The 12,720-nt window shown below is 56.1% G+C and overlaps 1 protein-coding gene across 1 annotated transcript; it reads left to right on the top strand.

Annotated features, from left to right (window-relative positions):
- The first annotated feature begins 409 nt into the window (after positions 1 to 409).
- On the top strand, positions 410 to 4,548 carry VSTM2B (V-set and transmembrane domain containing 2B). The gene is made up of 4 exons (XM_064273518.1): positions 410 to 491; positions 1,033 to 1,217; positions 2,227 to 2,256; positions 3,652 to 4,548. The coding sequence occupies exons 1-4, from the start codon at positions 410 to 412 to the stop codon at positions 4,546 to 4,548; spliced, it is 1,194 nt and encodes a 397-aa protein (XP_064129588.1).
- Positions 4,549 to 12,720: the final 8,172 nt, after the last annotated feature.

The following is a 12,720-nucleotide window of genomic DNA, read 5'->3' as shown; positions in this document are numbered from 1 at the left end:
AGAAGCTTACGGCTCCGAGGCGGCCACTCCGTCTGCCAGGGATGGGTCCCAGCGCGGCCCGGTTCCTGCCCGGCCCGCTGGACAGAGACTGAACAGCGGATCTCGATCGTCCTGTGGACGGCGGGAACGAGGGAGCCACGGACCGAGCTCCAGTAGCCTCCCGGCGGAACCTTGCCTTCCGCGCTCCCCGCGCAGCGCCCCCCTCCGGAGCCGCGCCGGGCAAGCCGGCCGGGGAGCGGGGCTGATTGGCGGCCGCCGGCGGCCGGGGGAGGGGGCGCCGCGCGGGGCCATGGCAGGCTCGGAGACGTCCTAGCCCGAACGGGAGCCCGAGCCGGATCCGAGCCCACGCTGCCGCCACCGCCGCCTTTCCGCGCCCGGGCCCCCGCCGCCGCCGCGCCCCACGCGGGAGATGGAACAGCGGAACCGGCTCGGCGCCCTCGGATACCTGCCGCCGCTGTTGCTTCACGCCCTGCTGCTCTTCGTGGCCGACGGTGAGCGCGGGAACTTTGCTGCCGCGGGGGGGCGCGGGGGGTCCTTGCCGGGGCCGCCAGAGCCAGCTTACCCGGGTCGCCGCGGAGGAGGAGGAGGAAGAGAAAGGGAAGGCTTCACAGTCTCCAGCAACCCCGGTGTGCATCCGGGCCTGGAGGGGCAGTGGGACGAGAGCAGCGGAGGGGACTCCAGAACGGCGGCACCATCGCCCGGGTCGTTCAGAACCGGGCCCGGGCTCAGGCTGCAGAGAGGTGGCCTGCAGAACGCGAGAGTTGGCTCGCCCCAGCCCGGCTCTGGTGGTGCGGCCGAGCCTCCCCTACCGCCCAGCCGGATCCGGAGGGAAGCAGCCTGCAGTCGGTGGTGGGTCCCTGCTGCGGCCCTTCTGCTGTTCGATCGAACTTTGCTAGCGCCTCCCGCCACGGGCCACGGCGTGGCTAGGGGGAGGGGGCGCGAGGCCAGCGTGCAGGGAACCGACCGCCTTGCCTCGGGTCACCCCCCGCCCCCGCCCCGCATCTGGTCACGCCTCTCTCTCCCCGCCCCCAGCTACATTCACCGAAGTCCCCAAAGATGTGACAGTGCGGGAAGGAGACGACATCGAAATGCCCTGCGCGTTCCGGGCCAGCGGAGCCACCTCATATTCGCTGGAGATTCAGTGGTGGTACCTCAAAGAGCCGCCCCGGGAGCTGCTGCACGAGCTGGCGCTCAGTGTCCCCGGCGCCCGGAGCAAGGTAACCCGCGGCCCAGGCGGCGCCAGCGCTCACCCGGCTCAGGCCGGGGGCGGCGGGGGGAGTAACCCTAGAGAGGAAGGCAGCGGGGTTGGCGGACGTAGGGCGCCGCCCTGTGGCGCTGCGTGTCTCCTATCCTCCCCATCCCCAGAACACCTTCGACGTCAGCTGTGGTTACCCCCCAAACTGTGAATTCATTTGAGTTTTCCTTCTCCGGAAACCTCCCGGAATTCAAGCCCAGCCCCTAAAAAACACCTCAACCAGTTCGCCTGCCCTTGCTCGCGGGCTGCAGGCTTGCGTGCTGGGTGACCAGGGAAGATCGCCTGGTTCGCTGGGCTCTCCCCCTGTTCTCTGCCACGCCGATGTCCCTCGCGCACAGGATCAACGATTTAAGCTCCTCTGGGCTCATTTCCGGAGGCCAGCAAAGCACCGTGTACTTGGAAGCTGGCAGGTCACCTACAGCCCCACGAGGTCGGAGGGGCAGCCTCCCTCCAACTGTAAACCGGCCCACCTTGCCGGCTGCCTAAATAACCCACACTTTCTTAGGCTCTAGGACAGCATACACACACCTGCCCTCTCTCACCTGGAAGTTACTGCTCAGTCTCCCACTGAGTCCTATCCATACACCGACCCCTCCATACAGCTTTTCAGGCCCAAAAATTGGAGGAGGTGGATGTTGGGGGATATGGAGGAACCAGGCAGGGAATGAGAATGCCCCATGCAACGGAGATGGGCCTCCTTCCCACCCTGGTGGCAAACCAGCATCCCCTCCTCAACTGGCAGGTGTGTGCCTGGGCAGCCCCTCCTGGCACAGGCACCATGCCAGCTCCAAGCCCTGCTTCCGAATAAAACTCCTGGGAATCCTGATGTCCTTCGTGCCCTTAGCCCCTGCCACACCCGGAGGGTTTCGGGTCCCAGTTGCCCGTGGATAACCCTCTTGCGGAAGGTGGATCTGAGTTTCCAGGGCCTGAAGGCTGCGAGCCTAACGCCTCTCTTACTCTTTGCGTTTTAGGTAACAAATAAGGATGCAACTAAAATCAGCGTAAGTGTGAAGCCCAGGGCGGGCCGCGGGAGACCCCTTCCGGCCGCTTCGCGCCCCGCAGCTCCCTTCCCTTTTGAAAGCCTGGGCGGCCGTGCGGTGCAGATCCCAGCTCGCAGGCTTGCATTTTCCGCTGCTTGGCGTGTCGCGGCGCGGTCTGTCGCTGGTTGCGGCGTCGGGTTCCCTTTCGTGTTAATCAAGGGTCCGAGGCCTCAGTCCTCCTCCTCGGCTTGGAGTTCACCTATAAAAAGCTCCTACCTCGGGAGGGCGCGCTCTGGCCTCTGCGTGTCTTCTTGCTCTACCAGCATTTTTCCCAGCAGCAGGAGTGCGCTGCTTCTCGCCCTCACGGCTACCCGTGCTCCTGCTGGTGGGCTTCTCCCCGCCCTCCGCCACGCCGCCCCCTCCGCTGCAGCTCTCTGCTCCGCCTCGGTTGCAGTTTGGTGCTGGGTGTTGCAGGCTCGCGAGGGGGCAGCCTTGCCAGCCTGCGCGGGGCTAGGGTCGTGGGGTTTCATAACTCTGGTAGGAGATGCATCCAAGCGTCCCAGATTGGAGTGTGGAATTATATGGGCCTGGAGATAACCAGGCCCTCCCCGTGGGTTCGGTTCAGATGTGAGGGTTCCCCTGGGTGCTTGGTGAAGGGCCACTGAGGGCTTTCTTCCCCGAGTCTCAGCCAGGCCACGGGGGAGGAGCGCTTCTTCCGGGCTTCAGGCTGCAGCTGGAAAGGCAATTCCTAGCAGGCGGCTGGGGAGCGACAGGCTGCACCGTCAATCTCCCCTGCCTCCTTGGGAGGGCGGAGAAGTGGCTGTGAAGGACTGGAAGCCGGGGACTTATATATGTGGACTCCGAGGACAGGGCGGCCTTCCTTAGGAACCCGACCCAGGCCCTCCTGATTCTAGGAAAAGGGAGCGTTGGTCCGGGGAGATGTGGGAGGCGGGACTTAGGCCCTACGGTCTGTTGGAGGGCGTCGCTGAGGGAGCTGGAAAGGCGTGGGGGAGATAAGGAGCAGGAGACCTGAGCCTGAGGTTTCTTGAAAGTGCAGGAGGGAAAAAGGAGGGGTGGGTTTTGCAGCTCTGAAGGACAAACCAGCTGTGGTAGGATGAAGCTTAGGTCTGGGAGGGGAGGGGATGCCACATGGGGCATTCGGTTAAGGTAGGTGATAGGGAACTGGAGACACAATGCCATGGGCAGGGCGACCCGAGGTCCAAGCAGAGCTGGAGACCCGTGCCATTGGGAGAGACCTGAAGTGAAAGGAAAGCTGGGTCATTGCGGGGTCTGGCAAGTGGCGTGGGGAGAGGGGCACAAAGGCAGAGGCGGGCGCGGCTGCACACCGCGGGCAAGCTGGGGGTCCCGGGCCTGCCCAGCCCAGCCTCTGAACGCCCAATTCCCGCTCTCTTGCAGACCGTGCGTGTCCAGGGCAATGACATCTCGCACCGGCTGCGGCTGTCGGCCGTGCGGCGGCAGGACGAGGGCGTGTACGAGTGCCGCGTGTCGGACTACAGCGACGACGACACGCAAGAGCACAAGGCCCAGGCGCTGCTGCGCGTGCTCTCGCGCTTCGCGCCGCCCAACATGCAGGCTGCCGAGGCCGTGTCCCACATCCAGAGCAGCGGCCCGCGGCGCCACGGCCCCGCCAGCGCCGCCAACGCCGCGGGCACCACCGGCGCCCTGGGCCGCGCCACCCCTGAGCCCTGGCGTGGCGACAAGAGCCCGCCGCCGCCCGGGAGCCCGCCCGGTGCCCCAGGCCCCGGAGTCCCCGAGGTCGCCGCTGCCTCTGCGTCCCACGCAGCCACCACCACCGTCGCGGCCGCTGCCGCCGCCTCGTCAGCGTCCCGACCCCCCGGCCAGGCGGTCCTTCTGCGCCAGCAGCACGGCTCGGGTAAGGTCGCGCTCCGCGAGCGAGGCGCGCACGCGCGGGGGGAGGGGGCGGGGTCTGCGGCGGACGCCCCGGGCTGGCCCTCGGCAGAGGGGGCGGCCTCACCAGCTACTTGGATATGCGTAGTCGGTAGGTTTAACTTGGGTGCGCGCAGGACACGTTTTCAGCAGTGTTCTGTCTTGGGACTCTCAGCTGCTGGCTTCTCGCCGCTTTCCCGTCGTTTCTGTTGGCCTCTGGAAGCGCTCATGACGCGTGTTTATGCATGTAGGGGCCCCTTGCCCGGGAGCTCTGGGTACCCGAGGCTGGGTGTACCAGAGACCTCCCCATTGGGCTTGGGGAACTGGACCCTGAAGGCTGCTGCCGGGTCGGACGCGGGCGAGGGTGCAGAAGCTCGAGAAAATGAGCTGACTTTCAGCTCGTGAGCAGGAGGGGCTGGTCAGCAATAGTGGAGGGTTATGGAAGGGTAGACGGGCCTGCTGTCCACTGTTCCCTTCCTCCCAAGGAAACCCCAAGACCCCTGCTCAAAGGTGGGTCGAAGTGGGCCCAGCTCCCACACTCACTCACTGTGTGAGTTTAAGCAAGTCACTCCCCTCTGAAGCCCACGCCTCAGTCTTGCTGGATGAGCCGCACAGACTGGTCTTGCCGCACTGGCCGGCTGGACTCTGGGACAGCCTCATAAAAAACGCCTCGGAGTGGAGCAACGTCAGGCCCTACCGTGGCCACGTTAGAGCCTGTTAACGCAGGCCCCTGGACTATCCTGCTGAACACCAGGTGGCAGGCCACGTTAGCACTGCCCTGCACCTCTCTGGCTGATTCTTAGTCTTCAAACAGTTAAGACTGCGCAGTCTCAGTTTTGTTTCTTAGTCAAACCCCCGACGGTGGTCTTCTCAGTGTGGCTCAGGCAGCTGACAGGATCTGCAGACCTCACCCCGCATGGATCCCACATAAGGCCTGGATGCCCCCCAGGGAAAAATGGGTTATCCGGGGCCTGTCCAGGGCTTCTCCCAAGCAACTCCGGGCTCCCTTGCCTGGCTAGGAATTGCACCCCATCCTGTGACTTACAGGATCTTAGTGGCAGTGTCTTCTTAATCTCCCCCTTGCATTAGTTGAAGATAATACTAGCTGCTGTGACAAACAGACCCAACGTGTCAGTGGATTGACACAATTCAAATTTATTATTCCTTATAAAGACCTGCCATGTAGTCACTCGGGGACCCAGGCTGACGGACTCTTCAACCTTTAAAGGCTTTTGCTTCCAAGGTCGCTCTGAGCATCAGCGTATAGCCGGCAGGCAAGGGAAGAGAAAATGTAAGCAGCCCTTCTCAGCCCAGCTCCCTGAGAGAAAGAAGCCCTAATGCTCAGAAGCATGGGTTGTACACAATGAATTCACTTAGTTCTTTTGCATTTAGAACTGCCCTACGTATGTACCATTCTCGGGAGATTAAAAAAAATACTGAAGTCCTTTTGGGTAGGGCTTAAATTGAAGGAGCCCTGGTGGCACAGGGGTTAAAGCTCTCTGCTGCTAACCAAAAGGGTGGCAGTTTTAGCCCACCAGCCATTCCTCAGGAGATAGATGTGGCAGTCCCCTTCTGTAAAGATTACAGCCTTGGAAACCCTATGGGGCAGTTCTGCTCTGTCCTGTAGGGTTGCTATGAGTCAGAATTGACTCCACGGCAGTGGGGTTGGTTTCGGTTAGGGCTTAATTCTCTCAGAGAAAAGCTGGTGTAGAGAATTGCAAGGAGGTTTTAAGGGCCAGGCCTAGAAGTGGCAAATATTCCTTCCACCCTCATCCATTGGCCAGAACTCAGTCACATGGTCCAACGTAGATGCAATGCGAACTGGCAAATGTAGTCCTTGGCGAGACAGCAGCTTCACAACCTCATCTCTTGGCAGTGGAAGGGGAATCTCTTGGTAGCTCAGTCATCTCTGCCCAGCGACGGCAGGTGTGCTGGAAAAGTGCTTTTTGACTCGTAGAATTTGGCTTAGTTGGTGCTGGTCAATGAAGAGAGAACCTTTCTGCTCCATCTTCCTCTGTCCCAGCCAGTAAATTATGTGTGCCACAGGCTGGAACGTACCTCTGGGATGTTCCGTAGACTGTGAGGAGAGTGGCAAAGCAGAGGGTTTGGAAGACGGAAACCAGATGCGAATTATGCGTCCACCATTTGCTGGCTCTGTGACTTTAGGCAAGTGGCTTGACATCTCTGAACCTATTTCTTCATCTTTAAAATGGGCATGTTAATACCTGACCTCAGAGGGTGGCTGTTAGAACTGAGAGGACTCAGTGTGAGAACAGGTGCCAAACGTTTGTTGTCATCATGTCCATTAGCTGTGCTGGCTAGAGAGGAGGGGGGAGATAAAGCTAAGTGGTTGGCGCTTGAAGCCCAGGCTGTGAAGGCCTTTGAATGCCAATTGGAGCCGACAGGAAACCATTAACGGTTTTAGTCAAGGAAGCACCGTGTCAAAGTGGTCTTTGAAAAAGAACTTGGTTGTTGTGTGCCATCGAGCCAATTGTGACTCATAACGACCCTATAGGTAGAGTAGAACTGCTCTATAGGGTTTCCTAGGCTGAAATCTTTATGGGAGCAGATCACAAGGTCTTTTCTTCCATGGAGCCACTGCTGGGTTAGAGCCACCGACCTTTTGGTTAGCCTCCAAGTGCTTAACCATTGTGCCACCAGGGCTCCTTAGTGAACATGGTAGTGCTTTAAAAAATGGTCACTCGAGGCCAAGGTCACAAGCTCTGTTTTACTTGAATCTCCCTCTTCCCTTGGCCAGACCCTGACCCCTGACCCCCTCCAAGGCTGATCTGATTGCCTGGCACAGGTGGTCAGACCCCAGAGCTGACCAAGAGAGTGGGATGTTCTAGAGCATGTCACCCACATCAGGGACTCAGCTCGCCATTCCCATCTGTGGAAGGTGGAGTGAGAGAGTGCCTGTCATCCTGGAAGACCTGGGGATCCTTGGGTCAGCTCAATTTTGATGTCAGAGTGTGCAGGCCATCCTAGCAGGCGGGGCCTTTGTGCCAGCCAGCCACAGGGCACCAAGTCACTGCCCACGTAGGGCAGGGCTCATCTCTGCCCTCCCAGCATGGGGTAGTGTTCACTGCCCCCAGTGAGCAGTCAGTGGACTCCTGCCAGGGCTAGTAGGGAAGTGCCACAGGGATAGAGCTAGGTGGCCCCTAAGGTTTCTGTTGCCCCATGACCCCTTTCAGCTGCTGAAGGGACCAGGAACCATGCAGACAACCCCGGAAAGAACCCTGAGTTCCTCTCCAGCCCCTCTGCGGGAAGGCTAGGAAGCTGGCCCTTCAGCTGGGAAAGCAGAAAGCCTGGGTCCCCTACTCTCTGGGAGCATGCCAATGTCCCACTCTGGACATGGAAAGGAGGGTTAGATGCCCTCAGTCCCAAGGGGGGAACTGTGCCCAATCTTAAGTGTCCCTTCCCCCCGCCCCCCACCAAGGGCACCCAGGCTTTGAGCTGTCGATGGGGGTGAAGTCTGCACACAGAGTTTGTGTGGTGAATGTTACCAACCTTTCTGTAGGCTGCATTGTTGAGCTGTGCCCCGAGCTCAGCTGCGGGTACTCAGGCCTGCTACCTCCCCGCAGGCCAGCCGATGGCTCAGAGCCACCCGCAGTGTGAGCTGGAGAAGGAGCTTGAGGCCACCCCTCTGACTTGGCCTCCTCAGCTCACAGTTCTCAGCAGCTTGGCAGGAAGGGAGCCAGGAAGGACTGTTACGACTTGGTTAACAGGGATGTTTGCAGAGTATGTTGGTCCTGGCTGGAAGTAGGTGGCACCAAACACGGTAATTGAGCAGAGTGGTGCAAACGGTTAATGCACTCACTGCTAACCAGAAGATTGTAGGTTCGAGTCCACCCAGAAGTGCCTCAGAAGGAAGGCCTGGCAATCTACTTCTGAAAAATCAGCCATTGAAAACCTTACAGAGGGTGGGAACAACCTAAATGCCCATCGGCAGATGGACAGATAAACAAAATGTGCTACATCCATAAAATGGAATACTACTCAGCCAGTAGAAGAAATGAAGTCTTGATACACACAGTACAATATGGATGGGGCTGGAGGACATGATGCTGAGTGAAATGTATCAGTCACAAAAGGACATGTATTGTATAAACATGCTTATATTAAAAGACAAGAAAAGGCAAATGTATAGAGAACAAAGTTTACTAGTGGTTACCAGGAGCAGGAGAAAGGGGGCAAAAGTGGGTTAATGGTGATGGGAATATCACACTGATTAAGGGCAGGGTTCCACAGCCGAATTATGTAATTGCTGCCAGTAAGTTGTACACCTGTAAAAAGTTGAATTGGCAAAAATTGTGATAGATATAGTTATAACAATGACAAAAATAATAATAATAGCTGCCAAGTCTGCTTATATACAACCAAAAACCTCACGGGATTTGGTTCCTTGGTTTGGAGGTTTAGAGTCATGATTTCATGGGACATCCCAGTTAATTGGCCTAATAAAACCTTTAGTGCATCTGTTATACCTCTTGGTTCGTTGCATAGTTCCTGGTGTCTTAAAAGCTGGCAAGCAGCCATCCAAGGCCCAACTATTGGTCTCTATTCACCTAGAGCAGCAGAGGAAGAAGGAGAGTCAGGAATAGGAGAAGGCTATGGAATGCGTGGCTAATTACCTCCACGAACAGCTGCCTCCTTTGCTATGAGACCAGAAGAACTGGATGGTGTCCAGCTACCATTACTGAACATTTTGATCAAAGATTTTATAGGGCAATCCTGACCAAAAGGGGGAAAATATAGAACATAATTTCAGATTTTTCATGGACTTCAGACATGCTGGAGCATGACGGTTGGATAAACTCGTGAAACTATTGCCCTGAGATAATCTTTAAACCTTAAACCAAAAATATCCCCTGAAGTCTTCTTAAAACCAAACAATAGTAAACTAATAATAATTTTTTAAAAAAAGCTTAACTGGTAAAAAGTGTCTCCCTTCAAGCATTATACTCTTTTAAGAACTATCTCTATGGAATCAAATTGACAACAGCAACTTGAAGGATTAGACAGGAACCTTAGGGGGCAGTGAGTTTATGTTCATGGAGGAGGAACAACTCAGAAAAGGAGAGTGACAACAGTTGCTCAACTTGAAGAATGTAATCAGTGTCACTAAATGGTACATGCACTAAGCGTTGAATCAGTGTATCTTTTGCTGTGTATATTCTCAACCACAAAATAAATAAATTTTTTTAAAAATTTCCTCCAAAAACGGGAAACCTTATGGAGCACACAGATGTGGTCTCTGTAAGTTAGAATTGACTCAAGGGTGACTGGCTGGCTAATGAAGAGTATTTATACTGATGTGGACAGGGCAGAGTAACCAGCAAGGTATGGATACAGCTCCCCAGGGCTAGCAGCAGAGGGAGCCATTAGCACTCCTAACCGAAGGGGCAAGTTACCTGTTGCCATCGAGTCGATTCTGACTCATAGCGACCCTATAGGACAGAGCAGAACTGCCCCACAGGGTTTCCAAGGAGCAGCTGCGACCTTTTGTTTAGTTGCCAAGGGCTTAACCACAGTGCCACTAGGTCTCCGAAGGGACAAGAGAAAAAGAAAACTGATTGCCGTCTATCTGATTCCGACTCATAGCGACCCTATAGGACAGAGCAGAACTGCCCCATAGAGTTTCCAAGGAGCACCTGGTGGATTTTAACTGCCAACCTTTTGGTTAGCAGCCATAGCACTTAACCACTACGCCACCAGGGCTTGAAGAGACAAGAGGAGAGAGCAATTAGCAGAGCCCAGAGAGGACAACTATATGGGGAGGGCTTCCTGGCAGGAGTTGTGGCCTCGGTAGAGGGATGCATCCATCCAACCACAGTAACCCCGCGTGGACCTCACTGTCCCCTGGCCCTCCTGTCTCCTGCTTGGGCCTCCCATTGGCCAAACCTTCCTGGAAGCCAAGGGCAAAAGTACCAGGGTGTTGCATTCTACAGTGGTCAGCCTGCAGGGCACAGAGCAGATGGGGAAAGGCGGGTCAAGGACCTGGAGGTGCAGGAAGGTGGAGTCCACCCACCTAACCACAGGACTAGCCCAGAGCTGGATTTCTAATTAAATAGAGTCAGCCCAGGCCTGTGTCCTTTGGACACTCAGTGGCTGTCGCCAGATGGTCCCAGCCCACCTGCCCAGACAGCCACCCGCAAGAGGACTGCACCTGGAAGAAAGTCAGAGGCAGTCCTGGATAACTGCATGCCACTCTGTCATTGGTAATGCCAGGAAAGGAGAGAGGGGGACTCCCTCAGTATCCATCCTTCAGCCAGTGCACGGCCAGGCAAGAAGACCCGTCCAGAGTCCCATTTGTACCCAACATAGCCAGATATACATTGGCACTAAAACTTTATGTGCAAACACTCGTTCGTTTCACGTCTCATTTGTAAAGAGACATTTGAATATTTGTGCTTAAAAATAAGCATAAACTGGATTAGCAAAGCAGAGCAGGCACTGGATGCTGGGCCCTTCTGAGCCGCGTCGGTAAACCGGGCCCCTAATTAATCTGAACGCTGACCCATTTTCCATGAACACTTTGCTGGCTGCCATTTCCAGAAAAAGAAAGAAAGAAAACAAAACAGAATCTCTTCAGACAAATACTTCTAACCAGGAAAGGTACCGTGGAGGAGCACACCCTCAAAAGGATACAGTTTGCTACTGAATGGCTTGTATGTTGGCAAGAGGTTCCCCTCTGCAGGGACCTTGGGATCAGATCCGTGGCATGTGAACCTCCAATTAGCCTCGGGGCTCTGGCTCCGAGGAGAGGCGCCACGGCCCCCACTGAGAGCCAGCTGGATGTGCAAAACCACTGCCTGGTGCCCACGTGGAGAACCAGTTCTCAATATTTCAATTAATAATGAGAGAAAGACAGCCAAGGCCATGGGTGTGACGGCTTTCAAGAGGCTGTTACTGCTGGGAGCCATCAAGGGGAGCATCCTTGGGTGTCACCATGGCAACCATAAACCGTGACAGAGGGGGGCCGTGGGCAAGGTGAAGGCACGCGTATCATCTCCACCCATGCCCAGGGAGGATGACAAAGCTGGTGGGAATCGTGCCAGCGTGACCCAGGGAAATCAACACGCAGTGGGACGAGTCCCCAGCCAGGCCAGCAGGGTGAGGGGCCTGAGGTCCTGTGAAGGCTGTGGAGGCGTCTCCTGCTCTGCCCACCTCTGCGGATGCATGAGCGCCCAATGCTATCACCTTCCCTTCAAGCCCTGGTATGACACAAGGATTATAATTAAAGAGAAAATAAATCTGGCAAAAGATACCCCAGAGAAGAGAGGATGAGGCTCTCTGAGCATTCCAGAAGGAGGAAATGAAGGGATGAAAGTGGCTGAGCCTGGCAGCTGGCAAGAGATGCCTGCATCATCCCTGACAGTGGCAAATGCTCACGGCTGTCAGCTGTACCACATCCTGTCCCTCGTGGAGCAGTCACTAAGGTCTGGCCAGGGCCCACGCCCCATGTTTGGCACAGGAGAGAACCAGAGATGGCAGCCACAGACCCGCTCTCAGGTGCTGGCTGACACCCAGGGAAGTCGAGGCACCCATCTAACCTCAGGACAAAGCCATCTGTGTCAGTAGGAGCCTGAAGGGGGTATAGCACTAAACCTGAGGCAATCACGGGATACTTCCTGTAGGCAGTGTGTGACTTCAGGCTTGAAAGAGGCACCTGGGATTGATCATCCCCCAGCTTAGATTGGTCCTGGAAAAGCTCCTGGAGGTGTCCCTTTCCCTCCCTTCCCATCCTGTGCCCCATGGATTGAGAACTCCACACCAAATGGAATGGCCTTTGGTCCATCACTGAGAGGTCTGGTCACTGTGCAGCCATTTTCTCAACATCAGTGATGCCCCAAATCAAGGACCCAACAGCTACTCTGTGCACTCAAATAGTAGTCGCCTGGGAGCCCTGGTTAAGCGCTCAGCTGCCAACCAAAAGGTCAGCAGTTCGAATATACCAGCCGCTCTGCGGGATAAAGATGTGACAGTCTGCTTCCATGAAGATTTACAGCCTTGGAAACCTTATGTGGCAGTTCTACTCTGTCCAATAGGGTTGCTATGAGTTGGAATCGACTGGACAGCCGTGAGTTGGTAACTCCTTCTGCCCCACTTCAGAAGACACAGTCCCATCCCTGACTTGTAACCCTTTCCCCAGCTAGAATGGCAGCCTGCAAGAGAAAAGCTGAGAGCAAGCCTTTCTAAATGTCACCGGAAGCCAAACCTGCCAAGGAGTGTCTCATTAAATACGCCAGGTGCGCATTCTTAAAGCTGTGAATATTAAGGACTCCCCAAGCATCCGTGGGGATAAACGAGGTCAAGGGCTTTGTAATATGATATTGATTAGTTCTGCTCCATGTGGACAGTGCAAGGGCTTGGCTGTGGCCTAAACCCCTGGGCTTTATGGGAGATGCTTCCCTGGTTCGAAGGCATTTTTGAGGCACAGAAAAAGATCTTTTTTGTTCCCCTGTGCCTTGCTGACATTACCAGGCATCTCTTGGAAAGTCCTATCCAAAGCCCCGAGAAGTTTCACTTTGTCTTTTGTAAGGGCTGCAAGAAAGCTGTAGATGGTAAACAGGC

Source organism: Loxodonta africana, chromosome 21 (genome assembly GCF_030014295.1).
Source record: "Loxodonta africana isolate mLoxAfr1 chromosome 21, mLoxAfr1.hap2, whole genome shotgun sequence".
Classification (NCBI taxonomy): domain Eukaryota; kingdom Metazoa; phylum Chordata; class Mammalia; order Proboscidea; family Elephantidae; genus Loxodonta; species Loxodonta africana.
Note: the sequence above shows the minus strand (reverse complement) of the source record. Positions and strands in the feature narration are given on the sequence as shown.